Source organism: Petaurus breviceps, unplaced genomic scaffold (assembly GCF_028583685.1).
Source record: "Petaurus breviceps papuanus isolate PSGF00001 unplaced genomic scaffold, PetGlider_PUasm1.0 90701, whole genome shotgun sequence".
Taxonomy (NCBI): Eukaryota; Metazoa; Chordata; class Mammalia; order Diprotodontia; family Petauridae; genus Petaurus; species Petaurus breviceps.
The window spans coordinates 2,432,359-2,455,834 of record NW_027187316.1 but is presented as its reverse complement, the minus strand read 5'-3'; the positions used below and the strand labels follow the sequence as shown (position 1 = coordinate 2,455,834).

General features: G+C 36.9%; 1 protein-coding gene across 8 annotated transcripts in view; it reads left to right on the top strand.

Annotated features, from left to right (window-relative positions):
* Positions 1 to 23,476, top strand: part of LOC138144513 (putative adhesion G protein-coupled receptor F2P) — a 48,661-nt gene that overhangs the window by 899 nt on the left and 24,286 nt on the right. For 2 of the 8 annotated variants that reach the window (XM_069065793.1, XM_069065795.1), the window contains exons 2-4: positions 8,296 to 8,395; positions 20,589 to 20,631; positions 22,230 to 22,378. In XM_069065793.1, coding sequence (XP_068921894.1) covers positions 8,324 to 8,395; positions 20,589 to 20,631; positions 22,230 to 22,378 — 264 coding nt within the window. In that variant the 5' untranslated portion in view covers positions 8,296 to 8,323. Of the gene's footprint in view, positions 1 to 8,295; positions 8,396 to 13,215; positions 13,833 to 20,588; positions 20,632 to 21,594; positions 21,779 to 22,229; positions 22,379 to 23,476 lie in introns of those variants that run through there. The other 6 variants (XM_069065794.1, XM_069065799.1, XM_069065798.1 and 3 more) reach the window with 6 other exon arrangements.

Below are 23,476 nucleotides of genomic sequence, written 5' to 3'. Positions count from 1 at the left end.
TCTTCTTCTTCTTCTTCTTCTTCTTCTTCTTCTTCTTCTTCTTCTTCCTCTTAAAGGCCTTTTGACTGAACCCAAACTTCACAGAACTAATCCCCTTAAGAGGATTTGTTCTGTAAAACTTGAACTCAATCCAAGTCCTCACCCAAGGACCTAGAGGGCCGTATGTGACCTCAAGGCCACAGGCTCCCCACTCCTATGGGACTATTTGGCATAGTTCATAACTGTACCTTGAGCACTTATTACATTCTGCTTTGTATCATAATTATGTCATCTCATCCATTAGATTATAATCTTCTTGGATGTAGGATCTTTATCATAGTCCACTTTAGCATCCCCTAGTAGTCAAGGCAGTTATTTTTTATTGAACTCAATTAATATCCTTCATGAAGCAAGCAACATTTCTAGAAGTTGGAATTTTGTTATTCTTTCTCTCTCTCTTTTTAAAATTTATATTTTAGGAGGCAGGTAGGTGGCACAGTGAATAGAGCACTGGCCCTGGAGTCAGGAGGACCTGAGTTCAAATCTGGCCTCAGACACTTAACACTTACTAGCCGTGTGGCCTTGGGCAAGTCACATAACCCCAATTGCCCTCCAAAAAACCCCCCAAAAAACAAAGAACAAAAAAGAAAAAAAATTATATTTTAGTAATTTCTCATCACTCCTTTTACCAGTTGAATCCTCCCCTGTAACAAAGAAAAAGTTAAGCAAAACTTAATCAACAAATGACCCTATCTAACAGCATATGTATCAATCCCCATTTAAGGCTCTCTATCTCTTTGCTGGAAAGAGACAATCATCTACCCATTATTTGTTCTCTGAGACCAAGATTAGTCAACACAATTAATATGAATTTGATAGTCTTTTAGTTTATTTACAATATTACTGTCATTATGTATGTAGTTGTTTTGGTTCTGTTTTCTTCATTCTATATTGGTACCTGTAAGTTTTTCTGTGTTTCTCTGAATTGCTATATTCATTATTTCTCATGGGGCAATAATATTCCATTACATTAATTTATCACAATTTATTCATTCATTTATCATTAGATGAAGTCCCATTTTGTTTACACAGTGCTTTTTAAGGAGGCATTAAGAGTTGGAAATCCAGTGCCTTCCTTGGTCACAAATACTGAATATGTTCCAAAAAATTAAATAAGTGGCGTCCAAGTGTAGTAATACTGAAGGCCATCATTGCTTATTCTCAAATGGTGACTACTTTAAAAGAATGTAACAATGAGAACATTGTTCTTGATTAAGCCAGAAGTATGTCTATTGCTGTTAAAGCAAACACTGTGTCATCATAAACCTATCTTGTAGTAGGCTGGTTTTCCATACTTAATTGATATTAAGCTATCATTTATCATCTGTGTGAAAGTCCAAAAAAGACCCTAGTCATTCCATCACAGTTTAAAAACAAACAAAAAACCCACCAAAGACAGTATTTATGAATGTCATTGTATACTATAACTCACTCTTCCCTCCTTCTCCAGAGGTCCCAGAACCATAGCTGTCTCTCAGGAATTGAGGTCATGGAATCATAGGCTACAGATATGGAGAAGACCTTAGATATCACAGATCCCTTACTTTATAGATGAGAAATCTGAGCCCATTTTCACCTAAATAAAAATGATGGAGGCAGGGTGCTATGTGTGTGTGTGTGTGTGTGTGTGTGTGTGTGTGTTTATGGGAGGGAGGGAGATATGCAAGAGGTATAATACAATTAGGGGGAAAAACAACCCCAAACACCCAAACCTCCCAGGTTGTGAGGATTAAGTGAGAAAATAACAAAGTACTTAGCATAATGCCTGGCACATAGTACCATGTAAATGTTAGCTACTACTGCTATTATTTTTAAAGTGCTTTGTAAACCTTAACTATATAAATTCTAGCTGTCATCGTCATCATCATTATTATTCTGGTGTCCCATAGACCTAGTGGATATCTATCTATGGATCTGTATTAACTAACTTGAAGGAAGTTGAAAAGCCTTCTTCTTTCCCTTTAAACAAGTTATCTTCCCCACTGGCCTATGGTGATGCCTGCAATTCCTAGAATCTGCTTTTATAGCCTTTTTAAAAAAATGGAATATAAGAAGGTTAAAGTGTCACTGGATAACACTTAGTTAAACCATCTATTTCTGATCACCCTTTACTTCTCATTGTCTCCTAGAAGACTATGAAATCTTAAAGGTTGTCATTTATAGGGAAATTGCCTGAGCCCTTCTTTGGGAGAATGGGAGAGACAGAGTTCTCATCAATTCCAGTAAGGCACTTGAATGTAAGTCCCCCACTGTTATTGGGCATCAGTTCTGGGTAAGGAAGTAAGGAAGGTTTGGCTGAAGCAGATGCTCTAGGTCAAACCAGGATGAAGGATGCCTGAACACTTCCTTAGCTCTGTATCTCCTTCTGAGTCTTGAAAGTCAAGTTGCCTAAACCATAGGGCATGTTTCTATGGGTTAATGAGATGATACGATAGGGGATTCTGGGCCTGGGGTGAGGGGGCATCCAAAAGATACCAAACTTTTAGCTTTAGTTGTCTTTTCCAAAGCATATTCTGGTTTCTTTGGTACTTGAATGCAAAATTCCATCTGTCTTTGAAACCATCAACTTGAAACTTGGCTGGGGTAACCTGTTTGAATACAAAATAGCTAGCTTAGAATTTCTGACTCAAAAGCCAGAGGTTGTGTACCAGGAAGAAGCCACAACTTTGAATATGGTGGGGTTGTCCTTGTTTGCCTGATCACTTGGTCTCCCTGATTGTGACATGGATACTTCCCTCTGCACTGTTCCTCTTCTGACTGCTCAGAGAAAAACAAGGATTTGCCACATAGAATCACAGAATCGCAACTGTGGGAAGGATCCCAGATTGTATCTAATGTGTTCTATAACTGATCAAGAATTGCCTCTATGATATCCTGAAAAAGTGATCATTCAGTCCAAACTCCACTTGAAGACCTTTGTTTTTGGATAGTTTTAATTATTCATTTTAAAGTAATTAAAATTTCTTTTAAAAATCAATAGAAATCTTCCTTCTCTTCCTCCCACTTCCCTATTTCCAAACCTTACCAAGAAAACAAAATCCCTATTACAAACAAGTATGGCTGAGCAAAACGAGGTCTTGCATCACTAATGACAAAAAAAAGTTTCAGTCTGCACTCTGTCAGCTCTCTTTCTGGAAGTGGATGATATTTTTCTTCCTCTGGAATTTTGTTGGGCATTGGGCAAAGTTACTAAGTCTTTCAAAGTTGTTTGCCTTTATATTATTTTTATCATATTAATTGTTTTTTTTCCCTTGGGTCCTGCTCACTATATTCTGCTTGAGTTCATACAAGTCATTCTAGGTTTGACTGAAGCCATCCCCTTCATATTTCTTATAGCACAATATAATTCTATTACATTTATATATCATAACTTGTTCAGCCATTCCTCAATTGATGGCCTCAATTTTCAATTCTTTGCCATCAGGAAAAAGCAATGATAATTTTTTTTACATTTGTATCCTTTTACTTTGATATTTTTCCATTATAGACCTAGTATGATATCACTGGGTCAAAGAGTATGCACATGTGATAGCTTATTGGGTGGACACAGTTCCAACATGCTCTCCAGAACTGTTGGACCACTTTACTTCTCCCAACAATGCATGAAAGTCCCTCTTTTCCCATATATTCTCTAGCATTTCTCACTTTCCTCCTTCATCAACTTTGCCAATCTTCTGATGCAAGGTGGAATCTCAGAATTGTTTTCTTTTGCATTAATTTAATTCTTGTGATTTAGAGCAAAGATAAAGGAGGACCACTAAACTATTGTTAAGAAATTTTTCTACCATGCACACCCTTTGACCAAGCAATACCACTCCCAGTTCTATATTTCAAAGAGGTAAAAAAAACAAAAAGGAAATAGCTCTATATTTACAAAACTATTTATTTATGGTAGCTCTTTCAGTGGTGGCAAAGAACTGGGAATTGAGTAATGTCCATCAATTGGGGAATGGCTGAGAAAGTTTTTATATATGATTGTGATGGAATGCTGTTGTGCTATAAGAAATGATGAGCAGGATGCTCTCAGAAAAACTTGGAAAGACTTACATGAACTGATGCAAAGTGAATTGAGTAGAACCAGAACATTGTACACAATAACAGCAACATTGTAAAATGATCAACTACAAATGACTTAGCTATTCTCAGAAATACAATGATCCAAGACAATTCTGAAGGATTTATGATGAAAGGTGCTATTCATCTCCAGAGAAAGAAATGGTGGAGCCTAAATGCAGATAGAAGTCATTTTTTTCCTTACTTTATTTTTCTTGGACTTTTTTTGGCCTGCATTTTCTTTCACAGCCTGACTTACATGGAAATGTATTTTACATAATCACACATATATAACCTATGTAAAATTGTTTGCCTTCTCAATGAGGGATGGGGACAGAGAGAGAATTTGGAACTCAAAATTTGAGAAAGAAGATAAAATTGTTTTTAGGTATGATTGGGGAAAGTGAGATATTAAACTAAAAAGAAGAAAATTTTCTTTTCATCAAGTTGAAGTCTACCTCTCTACATTGTGCCTAGCTCTACTCTTTGGAGATAATAAAAATAATTCTAATCCTTTTTTGCTATAACAGCTTTTCAGATATTTGAAGATAGCTATCGTCTCTTCTGAAATTATCACACAGGAAGCTTCCTCATTTCCTTGCCCTTCTGGTTGCACTCCTTGGGTGGTTCTCCAGCTTGTGGACACTCTCCCTGCAATGTGTTGCTCAGATCACAGCACATTATCCCATATGGGATCTGACCAGGACACAATGTATCATCACAGTTACTTGTGTGATTTTGAGCAAGTCATTTCAACTCTTTGGGTCTTGGTTTTCTCCTCTGTAAAATGAGGGGATTGGAGTAAATGATATATCTAAGGTCCATTCCAGCTCTAAGTTCTGTAAGTGCAAGATGTCCAATGACCAAAGAATTAATAAGGCTGCTACTAGAGGAACTAGACAACATTTAGATTAACATTCTCACCATAACTGAAACTAGAAAATGTGAGGAGGTTGCAGGTAGATGGAAGGATGATTCATGTGTTCTCTGTGGAGCAAAAATGGATAAAGGAGTTGGTAGAGTAAGTTCCATTGGATGACTAAAGGCAGCAAGAAACATCAGTTTATGGTCCATTCAAGTCATTTTGTTGTGCTTATGATGTGTATAAGTAAAAAGATTACTGTGAATGTAATTGGAGCCTATGTGTCAATCAATATCCATTTCAGAGGATAAAGAAATAGAGAAATTCCATGAAGAACATTACAGGATCCTTCAAACAATATCACATATATACCTATTTCTTGATACTCTCTTATTTCAATGCTAAATTAAGTATAGGGGTCAATAGTGAAAAATATATTAGAAAATGTAGTTTAGGACTAAGAAATAAAAGAGACCAAATGCTTTCAGATTTCATGGATATTTCCCATCTGTATAATCTGAATGCTTTCTTCAAGAAGAGAGTCAGAAAGTACTAGACATGAGAAATACTGAAGAACATCACAAAAAATGAAACTGACCAAAAGACAAGAAACTCCTAGTTACTGAAGTGGGAGTCATTTTTTAATCATTTGTCTATGTGAAACCATATTATCGATTGCTTAAATTCAAAGTTGACTATAGACCACATTTAAAGAAAGGGTGAAGGAAAGAATATTCATTGTGCTATTACAAGTCTGTAGTAAATTTATATCAATTACTGACTGAAAAATGAGAAATGGATACAAGTAAGAACATTGATTCTGATTATCACCATTTCTTATAGCAGTTTTACTAATTTAAAGCAGATACCACAATGAGGATACTCCAAAGGCCTATAAACAAAGCACTTGATCTTGCAAGGATATATGGCTCTGCTTGGAGACACTTCCAGATATTTGCACAGAACCTTAGCAAGAAAAAACCCTGAAAATCTTTCAGTTCCACCTCTTCTTAAAGCATGAATCCTCTCTATAGCATCCATAGTGAGTGATGGGGGAAGCCACTATCTTATGAGAATATGGCCCATTCCACTTTTGGGCAGCTCTAATTATTAAGAAGTTCTTTCTTGTATTGAACTAAAATTTATGGCCTTATAACCTCTACTCACTGATACTAGTTCTGCTTTCTTGGGTCAAGAACAGCAAGTCCAATGATTCTTTCAGCCAACACTAGTCTTAGACTCTGAAGACCTGGATTCATGCCCCATCTCTGGTACTACTTAACTGTGTGAGTATGGGCAAGTGGCATAATCTCTGAGTCTCAGTTTCCTTATTTGTAAAATGAAGATAATAATATTTTCAGAATCAACTTTATAGGTTTGCATTGACAAAACATTTGGGAAAACTAAGCACTAGCCACTAGTATGTGTGGTGGTGCATGCCTATATTCCCTCCTGAAAGATTGCTTGAGTTTAGGAGTTCTGAGTAGGTCTAAAGCAGATTGAATTCTGCATTGTCCTTCAACAATATGATGGGTCCCCAGGAGCCCAAGTTGGAAAAAACAGCTTTCAAGTCAATCAGTATTGGGACTAAGCCCATGAATGACTGCTGTACTTCCAACCTGGGCAAGACAAAGAGACCTAGTCTCAAAACAAAACCAAAACACACACACACACACACACACACACACACACACTCACTCACTCACTCACCCACACCCATACCCTCACTTTTGAAAGTGTTGTAAGAATGTAATTAGTCATTGTTACTTTATTAATTGCAATGTTGGCCTTCTACATGTTTGAAAATTGCTGTCATGTCTTCCTTTAGTAATTTCTTTTTTATGGGAAATAGTAAATTAGATGCAAACTGGGGAATAATGGCTTAAGTGGCAGTTATCACTCCCCTTTTGTTCAAAAGGGGCTCTTAAAGCCATATAGACTACAGCAGACATTCCCAAACTTATTTAGCCTATTGCCCCCCCTTAAAAAAATTACTCCGTTCTCCTTTGGAAATCCATTTTCTTTAACCCTTTAGCAGTTTTTTTTTTGAAATTTGCATCTTTCAAAAATATATAACATTTTTTAAATGACACTTCTTAAACTTAATAATTTATTGTAAATTTGTGGATTTTTTCCCATATTAAAATTTTGATGATGCAATATTGTGTCATGTAACTGTATAATATATTGTAAACAAGTCATTACATGTACATATTCTTGGTGATGCATGCTGGACTTTCCCACAATGCATAACATGCTTGCTTACCAATACTTGCTTGTTAAGACCTGTCTGTGGACTTGACCACTGATTGGTTATAGCTTGCATTTTGTATGTTTATTTGGAAAATAATGTAATCACTATGACTTTAGTGGAGGGGTGGGGAACATTTGTTCTGTGAAGTTTGGATTCAGTTAAAGGGCCACACTTGATTGTCTAGAGGGCCACAATTGACCTTGAATAGGTCATAGGTTTCCCATCCTTGAAACTGTTACACAATAGATGAAACATGTATGAATGGTTTTTCAAAATTTTATCATGTTTTCTTCTTACCTCATGCTTCCACGACCTCCTTATTTTTATTCAGTGCCCCCCACTTATACCTGAGACTACAACTGCCCCTGTTGTTCCAGCACCCCCAAAGGGGGTTACCTTTACCCACCTGGGGAACCTCTGGACTAGAGCAAATAACCTCAACCTTTATTATGACATAGACCCCTTTGGCAGTTTGGTGAAATCCATAGACTCTTTTTCAAGATAATTGTTTATATTCACAATCCAATGAAATGCTAAATTTCAACTAGAAATTAATGAAACCATACATTTAATTTTTCCCCCATCTAAATCCTTGGACTCCTATACCTGAGCTTAAGAAGCCTTGCTCTAGAAGATATAGTATATAGCTAAACACTCACATGTAGACAGATACTTACATATGGCTACACTCCCTGTCCTATCCTCACCCACATACTGTCATTTACACCCCTCAAATCTGAGATATTTTTAATAATTGGTTGGCAGCTGAAGTACAGCTAGCTTAGCAGCTGCCCTTGGAGGGTTTCCAGCTTTAGGTATCATAAGGGAGTAAACATCAGAAGGCTGTGAGGGTGGGGGCTGCCTCATCCCCAGCAGGAGTCAGTCTTTCTGATCCAACACAACTCTGTATAGACACCAGACTTCCAGCAGAACTGGAGAACTATGCTTGGTTCTTTTTTTAATTAAAATTTTTAGGCAGAAATAGAAGCCTCATTGAAGTTAAGAATCCATTCTTGACAAACCTTTCCTTCTGCAGATACATGGACCTTGGAAAGCAGTGACTCAGAGACTTTTTTTTTTCTAACAGAAGCAAGAAAGGCAGCTGGGTGGAAACAATGTCCTTAGTAATTCTTCTTTCCTGCTTGGCGTTTCTCCAGTCCACAGAATCCTGCAGAACCCATTGCCAGGTCAGTCAAAGGCTGAGAGGAAAAGAGAGGATAAGAAATACATGGCACAATGAAAAGAACCTGGGATTTATAGTCATAAGATCTGGATTCTTTTAGGTGGTGTGATGGAACCTGCTGGACAGCTCTTGAGAACATACTATTAAATTTTCAGTGCAAGCATTTACACATTGGCAATAGGCAAACACTAGAAATAGAGGCTTAATGTATACTTTTGTTGATTGTGTAGACAAAAGAAAATTATAGATAAAATGTTAATAATGCATATTAAACTAAAAGAATATGTGCACATTTGGGGGGGGGGGGCGGGAGGGAGAAGAGACCTTATTGTTAAACATGTATTAGTGCACAACTATTTCTATTTCTATCTATGAGTGTTGGACTTGGAAGACCTGTTTGGAAAGCAGCCTCTGACACTTACTAGCTATGTGGCCCTGGGCAATTCACTTAACTGCTCATTGCCTCAGTTTCCTCATCTATTAAATGGTGATAATTAGCCAGGATTATTGTGAGTCAAATGGGATAACAGGTGCAAAGTACTTTGCAGATCTTAAAGTTATCTATAAATGCTCCCTTTTTGTTTCTACTCCTTAATAACTCTGTGATCTTGAATAAGCCACTATACTGCCCTGAGCCTCAAGATCCACCTTTATGTCCTATTGGCTGAAACTTCAGGCAGTTGATGTAGGGATAATAATTATATTTTGGTTATCTAACTCTCAGGTTGTTGTGAGCTTCAAATGTGTGTGAAATTGTTTTGTTACTGAAAAGCACTTGCTTAAGTCAAAGGACATAATATTTGTAAAGCACTTAGCACGGTGCCTATAGTAAGTGCCTAATAAATGCTTGTTCCCTTCCTTCACCTTCCCCCATCTTCACATCCCCTAAATAGGTAAACTATTATTAAATAAAATCTAAGCTTTTGCAACTATAGCTAGTAGAAATCATGTAGACAAAGGAAATCCACATGTTTCAAGCAAATACTAGAAACCAAGGGAAACATTTAAATATATATGTATATATATAGACACACACAGATACGTGTGTGTGCCTACATGTATACACACATATACAGGTGTTTGGTTGGGGGAGGCACTTTCTCTTTTCTATCTTCTGATGGAGAAGCAACAAGCAGTCAAATGATTAAAAGATGTAATGGAAGGAGAAATTCGAAACAGATGATTCACAAACTGGAGCATGAATCTTTGGTTAATTGAAAGTTGACTATGAGTGTTTTCTCTCATGGGAATGTATTTTGAAACTCCTAATTTTCATGAAGTAGTGAGACTTACAGAAACAAGAATGTGCACAGAGAAGTCAGATTCCCTAGGTTCTATTTTTTAAATATATCTTTCTAGTTTTTTTTTGTTTTTATATTACATTTATTTCCTATGTATCTCTCCTTCTAGCTTCCCCATTTACCACCTGGATTCTATTTTCAGTTGAGGGAATACATTTTTTTCCTGTTACTTGCCATTTTGTTTTATTCTTTCCTGGCCAGACCTTCATTAGGCAAATTAGGTATAATCACAACTTAACTATTCACAAGGGTGTTGGTGATCCAGGAGATAAAGTCTATAAATTACTGACAGCTGCTTCAGGAGTGAAAGGTGGAGGATTATTTAGTTACTATAACATTTTCAATTAATAGAAACAATAATTTCTCATTTAGTTAATAGAACCAAACCACATTAGAGATAATAGTTATAGCATTTTAGGCCTGGGAAGGACTTTTCTAGATCATTCAATCCAAGGCTTTCATTGAGAGGAAGTGACTTGCCCAAAGTGATCTAGTGGTAAAACTGGCTTTAGGAAGCAATTCTTCATGATTTCCCCAGCAATTCTCTACTCACAAATTATAAGCCAGAGCCTTGGCCTCCAGACCATCTCTTTCTTTTTGATGCACCATAGGAGATTCCTGACTTTTGTCATTGTAGTATATATAGCCCCTGTTTCTACCCTTAATATCATTACCTTTCAACCAACTGCGCCTATGGTCGCCAATCATGGTACAGAGGTTGGAGGACAGGTAAAATAATCTCTAAATATGTCACATTAGAAAGGTAGAAATGTGGGAAGCTTTTTTCATAAAGAATTTTCAGATATCATTCCCTGGTAGATCTAGTCTGTTTGCCTCCCATTAGAAGGGATTTTGGATGCTGACCAGTTTCTCTCCCCCACCTGAAAGCAGCTCAGCTGGTTTAACAAGGCTTGAGAGTCTATTTTCCACAATAATCATCAGGCAGGGCATTTCGACTAATGTATAGATTGCAGAGGGAGGATGTAATAACTTCCTTCTGGTTCACTGTAGCAAACTAGCATTCAGACTGGGCAAAGATGTAGTATAAGCCCCTTCCTTAAATGAGATACTATCCTATTTCTTATGGTAAACAACATATTTCCTCCACCCACTGACAACTGAGTCTGATTTATGCAATGTTATTTTACTGAGGTCTGATTAAATAAACCATCCCAGATACTAATTCAGTGTGTTGATTTTGGGGATATGGTTCTTAACTAGTGTTGCAATAGCCAATCCTATTAAGATCCCATCTCCAGACATTTTCAGTCTTCCTTCTTGTTCTCTGAATGTTTTGTTATTCCTGCTGCATCTAGACCAGTGTCTCCTGTGGAGGTTCAGCAAGCTGACACTTTAGAGGGTTTTGGTGTTTTCTGAGCAAGCCTCAGTGTGGGGTCTAGAATTTCAGCTCTTTCCTGAACTTTTACGTTGTAATGATAATGGTAATTTGAAGATCTTCCTGCCCCTTAATAAGCCTAGGGGAATTTGAAGACCTTCTCTGCTTTGAAAGTAAACTCTGTCCCCTAATAGGTTGAATGTAGTCACATGGAGCCTGTGGTGGGAAGTTTGCTGAGGGGTGGAGCAGAACACACAGGAAGCTGGGAGCCAGAGCCAGAAAGATGGTGGGAGAGAGAGGACACTCAAGCAAGGAGTTAGTCAGGTTTATGAGTAAAATATTGATCTTATAATGGTTTGTAGGAAGGCTAAAGGATGGTGTGGCTCTCTGCTATGTTGTGGTGCATTAACTTCTATGTTGCCATGATGGATTAGGTTTCCTGATGTTGGGATTTGGTTTTCTGGTGTCTGAATAAATGTTTTGCTTCTGTCCTCTATACAGAGAGTTTGCTATATTTTGCAATTGAGAAACATGTGGGAATATTTATAGTCATAATAGGTGCTATATACAATATACACAATATGCACTACATACATCCACAATGTTTTCACCCTTAAAATGTTAGTAAGATGGATAAATAAATGGGGTCTGAAATTAGCAACCTGAAGAGAGTTACTATAAATATATGTATGCATTTGTCTAATACCCTCTTAGATTTGGATAGATCTTTAACTTAATTTTATTTTTTTGAAAGAGGAGTAGGTTTTAAGGGAATGATAATATAATGAGGTCTGTCATACACTGCAAATGTTAACAAGTTCATGATTTCTCATTCTGGATGACTCTCTCTCTCCCAGAAAAAAAATCAAAAGGGGGAGGGGAGCCCTTACAAGCCATTGCTCTCAAGCACGATCCTAGACCCAGGTGTCTGCTACATTTGTGAGGTGATCTAGATAGGGGAGGGGGGTGGAGGTGTATGAAAGGCAAGATAGCGGTGACAAAATTTTAGCTTTTCAGGTCATGGACAGGAATGGTTAGATTACGACTACATTAATTTCAAATTTCATTTCATTTTTCAATTAAGAAAAACATTATTTTCTTGCCCTCTTAACTCTCTTGACTTCCACTGGAAAAAGAAAGAAAAATAAAGACTTTGTAACAGGAGCAAATACACACACATGCACACACACACTATATATATATATATATATATATATATATATATATATATATATATATGTATGTATATATATACACACATATATTTATATTTATATATATATTATGCACCCTGAGTTCATCACTTTTCTGTCATACATTTTTGAGTCTATGCTTCATCATCATCAGCCCTCAGAATCGTGATTGGTCATTGAAGTGATTAAAGTTGGTGGATCTTTAAACTGTTTTGTCTTGGCGCTGATGCAGACATTGTATAAGCTGTTCTTCTAGTTGTGCTCCTCTGCTCCTCATTTATACATGTTGACCCAGGTTACTCTGAAATTAGGTCTTTTGACGTTTTTTTTTCATTACAATAATATTCCATTAAATTCTTATACCAAAATTTATTCAGTCATTTCCCAATTGATAAGCACCCCTTTGTCTCCAGTTTCTTGTTAAAAAAAAGAGCTTCTATAAATACTTTTGCCCATACAGGTGTTTTTACTTTTTCTCAGACCCTTCACTTCGTCTAAGGGTATGCACAGTTTGGTAAATTTTGGGAATAGTTGCAATTTATTTTCTAGAATAGCTGGACCAATTTGCAGCTCCAACAGTGCATTAATGTGTCTGTTTTCCCACAGCATCACTAGCATTTGTCTTTTTCCTTTTTTTTAAATCAACTTTGCCAATCTGTTGCAGACACTAAATGCTTAATAGAGAGCTAAAAGGAATCTTAGAGGTCATCCAGTCCAACCAGTATTTCAGCAGAGTATAACATATTTAGCATCCCTGACATGTGATCACTCAATTTCTGATAAAAAATTTTTCCTTGAAGAAGAACCCTCTACTGCCTAAGACACCACATTCTGTTTTTTGGAAAGTTCTAATTATTGGGATATTGAAAGCCTAAATCTCCTTCTTTGCAACTTGCAACTTGTATCTGTTGCTACTCTGGAGCCAATTGGAACAAGTCTAGTCATTTTTATATGTAATATCTTTCATGTTTCATCTAGGCCTTTTTCTTTTCAGAACCAAATATCCTGGGTTCTTTCAGCTGATCCTTATTTGGGATGGTCTCTGGTCTCTTTATCACCTTGGTCATCATCTCTGTGATGCAGTCCAGCTTGACAATATCCTTTTTGAAATATGCCAGGAACTGAACATAATATATCAGGGTTTAGGGGACATCCTCAAGTCAGTATCAAGAAAAAGAAACAGTTGGAATACCCAATCTTCCTTCCTTCCTTGTTTTCAACATACACTTCCAGTAGATTTTGAGTTCTAAATTTTCACCCCCCCCAAGATGATGTGCAATCTGATATAAGTTTTCCTTATACATTCATATTAAACATATTTCACATTAGTCATATTGTAAAGAAGAATTTAAACCAATGGGAGGAATCACAAGAAAGAAGAAACAAGCAAAGAAAAAAGAGAGCAAAAACTATGTTTCTATCTGTATTCAGACTCCATAGTTCTTTCTCTGGATGTGGATCACATTTTCCACCATGAGTATTTTGGAACTGTCATAGATCCTTGCATTGTTGAGAAGAGTTAAGTCTATCAAAGTTAGTCATCGCATAACGTTGCTGTTACTGTATACAATGTTCTCCAGGTTCTGCTCACCTCACTCAACATCAGTTCATGTAAGTCTTTACAGGCTTTCCTGAAGTCCATCTGCTCATCATTTCTTATAGCACAATACTATTCCATTACATTCATTTAGCACAATTTGTTCAGTCGTTCCCCAAACGATGGGCATCCCCTCAATTTCCAATTCTTGGCCACTACACAGTCCTTTTCCCATTTTTATGTTCTTTGGGGTACAGCCCTAGAAGTGGTATTACTGGGTTAAAGGGTACACACAGTTTTATAACCCTTTGGGCATAGTTACAAATTGCTCTCCAGAATTTTTGGATCAACTCACAACTCTACCACCAATGAATTAGTGTTCCAATTTTCCTCCATCTTCTCATTTGTCATTCTCCTATTTTGTCATATTAGCCAATCTGATAGGTGTGATGTGGTACCTCAGAGTTGTTTTGATTTGCATTTCTCTAATCAATAGTGATTTAGAACATTTTTTTCATATGACTATAGATAGCTTTAATTTCTGCCTCTGAAAACTACCTGTTCATATCCTTTGACCATTTATCATTTGGGGAATGACTTGTATTCTTATAAATTCAACTCAGTTCTGTATGTATTTTAGAAATGAGGCCTTTATCAGAGACATTGGCTGTAAAAATTATTTTCCAGATTTCTGCTTCCCTTTCTAATCTTGGTTACATTGAATTTTTTGTACAAAACCTTTTCAATTTAATGTAATCAAAATTATCCATTTTGCATTTCATAATGTTCTCTATTTCTTGTTTGGTTCACAAACTCTTCCATTCTCCATAGATCTGACAGGTAAACTGTTCCTTGCTCTCCTAGTTTGCTTATAGTATCAGCCTTTATACCTAAATTGTAAACCCATTTTGACCTTATCTTAGCATACAGTGTAAGATGTTGGTCTATGCCTAGGTTCCAGTTTTTCCAGTAATTTTTGTTAAATAGTAAGTTTTTATCTCAAAAGCAGGAGTCTTGGGTTTATCAAACAGTGGATTACAATAGCAATTGACTACTGTGTCTTGTGTACCTAACCTATTCCTCTAATCCAGCACTCTATTTCTTAGCCAGTACTAAGTAGTTTTGATAATTGCTGCTTTATCATCCAATTTAAGATCTGGTACAGCCAGACCACCTTCCCTTGCATTTCTTGTCATCAATTCCCTTGACATTCTGAATCTTTTGTTTTTCCAGATGAATTTTGTTACTATTTTTTTCTAACTCTATAAAATCATGTTTTGGTAGTTTCATTGGTATGGCACTGGATAAGTAAATAAATTTAAGTAGAATTGTTATTTTTATTATATTAACTTCAGCCTACTCATGAGCAACTGATATTTTCCCAATTTAGATCTGACTTTATTTGTGTGAAAAGTGTTTTGTAATTATGTTCATATAGTTCCTGGGTTTGTCTTGGTAGGTAGACTCCCAAATATTTAATAATATCTACCATGACTTTAAATGGAATTGCTCTTTCTATCTCTTGCTTTTGGTCTTTTTTAGTAATGTATAGAAATACTGATAATTTATGTGGGTTTATTTTATATCCTGCAACTTTGCTAACATTGTCAATTATTTCAAGTCATTTTTTACTTGATTCCCTAGTATTCTCTATGTATACCATCATATCATATGCAAAGAGTGATAGCTTTGTTTCTTCTTCACCTATTCTAATTCCTTCAATTTCTTTTTCTTCTCTTATTGCTAAAGCTAACATTTCTAGTACAATATTGAATAGCAGTTGTGATAATGGACATTCTTGTTTCACCCCTGATCTTATTGGAAATGTTTCTAAGCTTATACCCATTACATATAATGCTTCCTGATAGTTTTAGATAGATGCTACTTATCATTTTAAGGAGGACTCCATTCCTATGCTCTCTAGTGTTTTTTTTTTAACAGTAATGGATGTTGTATTTTGTCAAAAGCTTTCTCTACATCTCTTGAAATAATCATATGATTTCTATTAGTTTTACTGTTGATAAGGTCAACTATACTGATAGTTTTTCTAATATTAAATCAGCCCTGAATTCTTGCTATAAATGCCTAGAGGACCATAATTTCATCCACAGGGGGCTGTAGTATGACCCCTAGGGGTACATGTTCAACCAATAAGTGAGTAGGAAGATGGATTGCATTTCACCTTTCCCTCGTGATAGACAACTATAGGCTACGCTATCCACTTTACTCATAATTACTCAATACTCTCCACTCTGTCCTATCCCACCTCTAGTTTTACCATTTGTGGGCCCCTCAATATGGTTATAACCTAATCTTGCCTGACTGTGAACTAAGAAGGCGAAATTCTTCCTTTTCCTCCCTCATCTCATTTCCCAACATCACAAATGTGGCAGATACCTGGGTTCTGTCACCTTTCTTGAGGGCAGTGGCTAGTAAGATCTCCCCTCTTCCTTTAAATTTTTTTTTCTGGAACAGAGAGAATCATTCAGGAAAAACAATGATGAACTCATCATTTTCTGTGATCTGTATGACAAATCTTATCACATTATCTTTCCCTTAAGGGCTACCCCTCTTCCAAACATCTTTATTAGAGGGCAATACTACCTTTTCAGTACCCATGAATCATCCTCTACTTCTCACAATATGTCAAATCTTGTAATTTTTATATTTACAATATCTCTCCCTCCTGTCCCTTTCCTTCTGCTTACAGGGTCACCATGCTGGGTTAGGCCCTAGTCGTCTCTCATCTACCCTAATTGCAATAGCTTTCTAATTAGTTCCCATCCTTAAGTGTTTCCCCACTCCAATTCATCTTCCACTCAGTTGCCAAAGGGAATTTCCTGGAGTGCAGATCTGACCATATCAAATATTCTCTCCAATGATGCAGATTATATATACCCATCCATGTCTGTCTATGTAGTGTCTTCTGGATATCTCTTCCAGAATTCATTACAGTTAGTCCACCCACTGTTCTGGAGACCTTTCTTCCATTGTCTTGATATCATAAAACTATCAATGAAGCATACGGCTATCCCTTGATCCCAACACGGATCAGGCCCATATTTTTGGATCCTATATTTCTTTGATGATAGCCTTTATACAACACACTGCATATGTATTTTCAGACATGGTCAGTGTGGGAATTTGTTTTAATTATCCATATTTATTAAAAGGATTTTGTTTTCTTCCCTCCCTCCCTTCCTTCTGCCCTCTTCCCCCTTTATTTTGGGGCAGGGGAGGGACTGAGGGGATAGGCAAAAAAAAAAAAGGAAAAGAAAAATGAGTTATTGAAGAATTTTGAAAATACACAGAAGAGAATAGAAGGTGGCCAAAAAGAAATACAGAAAAGCAAGATAGATATTAGCAGAAAGTGTGGAAACAGCAAGGACAGACAGATGTCAGTGAAGGGTGTTAAAGGTCAGAGAATGTTATAAGTGAAAAACAGAGAAGTTGGAATGAGTATGGTATGTTGAAGACAGAGAGAGTGGACCAGTTTGTTTCAAACAAATAATTGAATTAATAATAGCAACTATTTACATTTCTGTGAGGCTCTAAAATTTACAAAGCATTTTCATCACAGGAAGTCTATGAGGTAGACACTATAAGTATTTTCATGCCCATTTTATGGTAAAGAAACTGAGGCCTCAAGGACTTATCCAGGCTCATACAACTAATAGATATCAGAACTGAGATTTAAACTCGGGTCTTCCTTTTGATTGTCAAAATAGAATTAGTGAAAACTATCATTCATTTCATTTTTATCTTATCTTCTTGGCATGTATGGGGGTGTTTAGGAGGACTAGCACCTCTGGGATGAGGGCTTGCTGAGACCTTTTCAGGGCTGCTTATCTACCTTTGATGTTTACTTGGTTCACTCAACTCTCACCTGTGGCTAAAAGAAGCTGTAGCGTGAACAGTGGCCATACTGGTAAACTGTCTCAGTGGATGGGCTAAACCAGGTGGAAGGTAACCAGAGGTCTCAAACTTGTTAGTGAGATAGGGATATTACCCCAAGCATGTGAAAACCTTCTCAGAGGAATGGGTAGATGAGAATAATTTGTTCCAATGCCAAAAAGGCATCTGAAGTGGGTGTTGTGGAGCACTTAGAGCTTGATCTGACATTGAAGACGCCAAGGTAACCCACTGCATCCTGGGCCATCTCCAGTCCAGTCACCCTGACTTTTGTCTTACCACTAGACTTTGATGACTCAGGAAGAGAGAGTGAGGTTGATGACTTTGTGTAAGTTTGCCTCACTTAAATCCAACTCATGAGTAAGTCAAAGCATCACCCATGTTGTCATTGGTCTCTCGGAACATGAAGGACAAACGACATGTCATCCTTGAAAAATGATCGTTTTTGTATATGCTTTTAATGTACATGATATACCAGATCAATAGTATATGAACATAATTTTTAAATGAATAATTGTAAATTTAATTGCAATGTATTCTCCATCATGTTTTATGATAGGGGTGTGTGATCAAAAAGAATTTATAGACCACTTTCCAAGACTACTGAAAAAACTGGCAGGTGTGATTGCTGATATGTCAGTGAACTTTGGAAAATTATGGAGAATGGAAGAGGTTCCTTAGGATTGGAGAAAGACAAATGTTGTTCTAATTTTCAAAAAGAAAAAAAATATATGCTGCAAATTATGGACCAGTGAGTTTGGCTTCTGATTGCAACAAAACTATAAAACAAATAGTTAAGGGAACAGTATATGAAATGGAGAGCATTAAAAGCCATCACGACTTCATTATGAATAGGTCATCTTAAACTGATTTTTTTTGCTTAGTGACTAGATGAAGGAACTTTTTTATATGTGGCACACTTAACATTGTAATAAAGCATTTGACAAAAATATCTTGTGTAGTGTTTGTTGATAAGATAGAGAGAAATGGGCCAAATAGATCATAATTATATGAATTAGGAACTAGTTGAATGACCAAAACAAAAGAGTAGTTATTATTCAGTCAGGTTCAATTGGGAAGGAGGTCTTTCTCTTGAGGAGTACTTTAAGGACCTGTCCTTGGACCCATTCTGTTCAACAATTTAATCAATAACCTATAAATACATAGAAGGAATGTATGTAAAAATTGAAGTGTTAGTGGGGTAGTTAACATAATTGGGTGGCATTCTGTATCCAAAAGGGTTTCAAGAGGATAGAGTGGACAAATGAGTTCAAAAAATGAAAATGAATAGGGATGAATGTCAAGTTCTATATTTTGTTTTCCAAATTTCAACTTTTCAGAAGAGATATGTTTTGGACAAGAATTCTGAGAATAACCTATGGGCTTAGTATTTTGAAAGTTCAATATAAGTCAACAGTATAATATGACAGTCAAAATCTTTAAATGTCTCCTTGGCTATGCTGAGAGGTATAAAGGGCAGAATGTTGAAAGAGTTTTACTGTCTACTGTCCTCAGCGTGTCACATATGGCTTACTGTGTTTGACACTATACTTCAGGAAAGATACAAATGAACTAAAGCATGTCTAGTAAAGAATGAACCAAGATGACAAAAAAATAGTCAAGGATATTCTATAACCAACAAATCAATTAATCAACGAAGCATTTTTTAAACACCTACAGTACTGCAAACTATATAAAAAAACAAATCAAATAGTCCTTGCCTTCGTGGAGTTTACACTGTATCAGGGAAACAACACATATATAGAAGTGTACAACAAGGATACATATGCAAATATGTCTATCATCTATCTATCTATCTATCTATCTATCTATCTATCTATCTATCTATCTATCTATCTATCTATCTATCTATCTATCTATCTATCTATCTATCTATCCATCCATCCATCCATCCATCCATCCATCTATCCATCTATCCATCTATCTATCTATCTATCTATCTATCTATCTATCTATCTATCTATCTATCTATCTATCTACATACCAACTAAATACAAGGTATTTTAAGTGGGAGGCACTATCAGCTGGTAGAGAAGGAAATGATGAACCATTCCAGTATCATTGCCAAGAAAACCCAAAATGGGATCACAGAGTTGGATATCACTGAAAAACAACTAAACACCAGCAAAACTATCACCTGGGAGATCATTTGAAGGAACTAGATATATGAAGAGAAGATAAGAGGGGAGAGAGGAGCAAAGAAGAGAAAAAAGAAAAGGGAAAGAAAAGACTCAAAAGGATATATTTATGTGTGAGAGAAATTATATTAGTTTTACTTGGTCTCATAAGGAAGAATTGGGCACAATGGCTGGGAGTTGTGGAAGGGCAGATTTAAGCTTGATGTCAGGGAAAATAAACAAAAACAAAAACTTCCTAACAAATAGAGTTATCCTCAGATGGAGTACACTGACTAGGAGTTTAATGAGTTCTCTTTCATTATGGCAGCCAGTTAGCACAGTGGATACAGTGTTGGACCTGGAATCATGAAGACTTGAATTCTAATCCAGCCTCAGACACTTATATGCTAGATGTGTGATTGATCCTTGGCAAGTCACTTAGCCTCTGTCACTTAATAGAGGAAGTTGTAGAAGGAAATGGACTAAGTGACTTCTGAGTTTCACACCAGTTTTTGGCTCCTTTGATTCTGGGTTTCTATGACTCCAAGTAAGGCCAATGTCTTTTCTACTATACTATTCTGACTTGCAAAGCAGTGGATTTTAGAAAGAAAGAGCATCTGGTCACAGTGGCCATGTCTCATTTTTTCAGTACAATGGAAGCCCATCGCTAAAAGTAATAGCAGTTAGAAATAGTTTTGCTTAATGCCTAGAATTAAACATCCAATTGCCTTTTAAAATAATGTGATTTTAACTTGATCTCTGATTTCTTTTTTACTTTAGGATGGTTATAAAGACAAGGTACAGGTGACTGGCAGAACACAAGGTATGCTAACTGAAATTATTAATTAATTGTCAAGGCAGATAATAAGTCCATTTTACTGAAAGGTTTGCAGTTGATGCCTCCTGGTTCATCCAAGTGTTATGAGTGGTCATATAGACTTGAGGTCATATAGACTTGAGACTCCAACACCCAAGGTTAGAGTATAGAGGAATGCTCAGTATTTCCTCTTGTGGAAGGGTCAATGTCTAGCCAGGAGGGGGAAAAGAAAATGAAGAACTGACAAGAAGGTTTAGGGTAGGGGAAGCATTTCCTGTAGCATCTGCTCCTCTTGGCCCTGAAGTGTCTGGTGGACTTTGGGTGACAGGCAGACTGGAGAAGGGATGAGTCTAGGTTTTTAAATTAGAAGATGTGGGTAAGAATCCTGGCTATGCTACTATCTATGAGACCTGAGAGAATCATTCTTTATCTTTCTAGCCCTCAATTTACTCATCTATAAAATGAGGGAGTCATACCCAGTGAAGTCTCTTTAAGCTCCAAACTATGATTTGGGGCATCCCCTCAGCTAGGATGAAGGGATGGCTGGAGTCAACTCACACCAGCTCATGAGAGGCAATTGTTGCATTTTTAGTATGAGTATTTATACCTTGGTAATCTCAAATGATACAGATCAGGGCTTACTCTATTATATCATCTCTATATATTTCTATCTATATTTCCAACAGGAAAGTATTAGAGAAAATATTGCTAACATAGATTGAGTTTAAAAGTGTGTTGTACATACATGTTTTTTGAGAGCTAGTTGATAAACGTTTACCATCACGACACTGGCTGGAACTCTACTTCCACAGCTGTTGTGGAGTTCTTCTCAAACTTTGCATTCTCCTACCTGTCCAAGCAATCTATGTACCTAACAATGGCAGCAAGAAGTGTCTGGAAGTTCCACCCCTTTGAATGCAAATCTTCTGAACTTTACTGTGGTGCCTTGCTGTATCCTTCACACTTTAGGGGACATAATATCCAGTGATGCTAAGGGTGGTCATATCCTTGAGTATGTATATCCGGACTTCTCTTTTATGGCCCCAGGCTGCTTCTTCCTCCTCTTCTTCCTCCTCCTTTGTTCATCTACTCTGCTTCAGAAGTCATTTCTTCATCATGAATGATCAGAGTCAAAATGAATGAAATACAACAGGTAAGAATTGTAACTCTCTCTTTATAGCTCAATATAGTATATAGCTGAAAGAGACTTTAGTCTTATCTCATTTTAAAGCACCAGAGAACTGAAGCATCTCATCCAAGGTCACATAACTTAGGCAGCTAGTAGCAAAGTAGATAGCATGCTGGAACTGGAGTCAGGAAGGCCCGAGTTCAAATGTGGTCTCAGCTACTAGTTGTGTGACCCTGGGCAAGTCACTTATCCCCTCTCTTCATCAGTTTCCTCACCTATAAAAATGGGGATAATAATTGCTTCTACCTTCTGGGTTGTTGTGAGGATCAGCTGAGATTATCAGTTGTAAAAGTGCTTAGTACAGTGCCTGATGGGTCATAGGAGCTGTATAAATGTTTATTCCCTGTTTGTAGTAGAGCTAGGACTAAATCTTTGCTCTCTTGATGATACTTTACTCTTTTTTTTGTCCCAACAGATTGTCAAGTCCCTTGTATTGAAAATTCCCACTGTTCTCAGTCCTGTTCTTTAGGGCTAGAGGGGAACATAGGGTTTGTATGCAAGAATAAAAAATGGCGGAAATCCACAGATACTTGCAGAACACTTAATGTCCTCACCATTTTTGAGGTAATATCCTTGCTTCTGTTGAATAGCTGTTTTTTTTTTTAAATTACAGGTTGGCTGAGAAGAGTACACTCCCTAAATGAATCACATGGTATTGTCTGAATGAGAGGGAAAGGGTCTCAATGGCATTGACTCATAATATTTGTCTTTTCACACAGTTTACCTGATGTATAATTTAGGGCTAAGAGACAAAAGTCCCTAACTTTTCAGATAAAAACCAACTTTCACTTCTGCATGTAACTTAAGTTTTGTGGAGGGGAACCTGTGATAGGATAATAGGCCTAGAAGGGACCAAATCCCTTCCTGTATTTTTCCAGAAAGATACACGTATTAAAAGACAGTCTGGCCTTTGAATGGGCTACATGGAAAGAATCTGTTCCCACACAAAGCAAAATACAGCTTGGTACTCCACCAAGATTTTTGAGACACCCTGTATTTCTACCAACATTTCTTATAAGTGCCATAAGCTCAAATTTTCATGATTTTTCTCTTTTCTCATTTTCTCTTTCCCACAACTGTTTTACCTAGTTCTGTTGAATGTCTGCTCTGGCCCCTAGGGACAAGATGAAGTTTAGTTTGTCCATGATTAGGGGCCAATTAACAAGTCGTAAGGGAAAGCACTCTCTTGAGGAGGAAGGTTAGGATCTAAATCATGATCAGAAAGACTCAAGAGAAAATTTTGCCAAGTCAAGAAGAATTCAGAGGGTAGCCACCCAAGTCCAAGGGCTAGGCAAGTTTTGAAATAAGGAGTTAGTGTGACCCTGGGCAAGTCACTTAACCTTGTTTGGTAGTCCCGAATTGGGAATGACTGCACAGAGTCAGGCAGAACACACTACAAAGGGAAGCAGGAAATAATGACAAGAAGATGGTTGCCTCATCCAACTTCTTCACTGAGATGCTGTTGCTTTTGTTTGTATGATATCCATATCCCCTAGGTGCATGCAGTGGATAGTGAGCTTTTGGGAAGATCTCAGTTCAAATACAGCCTCAGGTACTCAGATACAGACCACTGTGACCTCTATCTGCCTCAATCTCTTCTACTGTAAAATGGTGATACTAATAGTGCCTAACTCCCAGAGTTCTGAGGATCAAATGAGATCA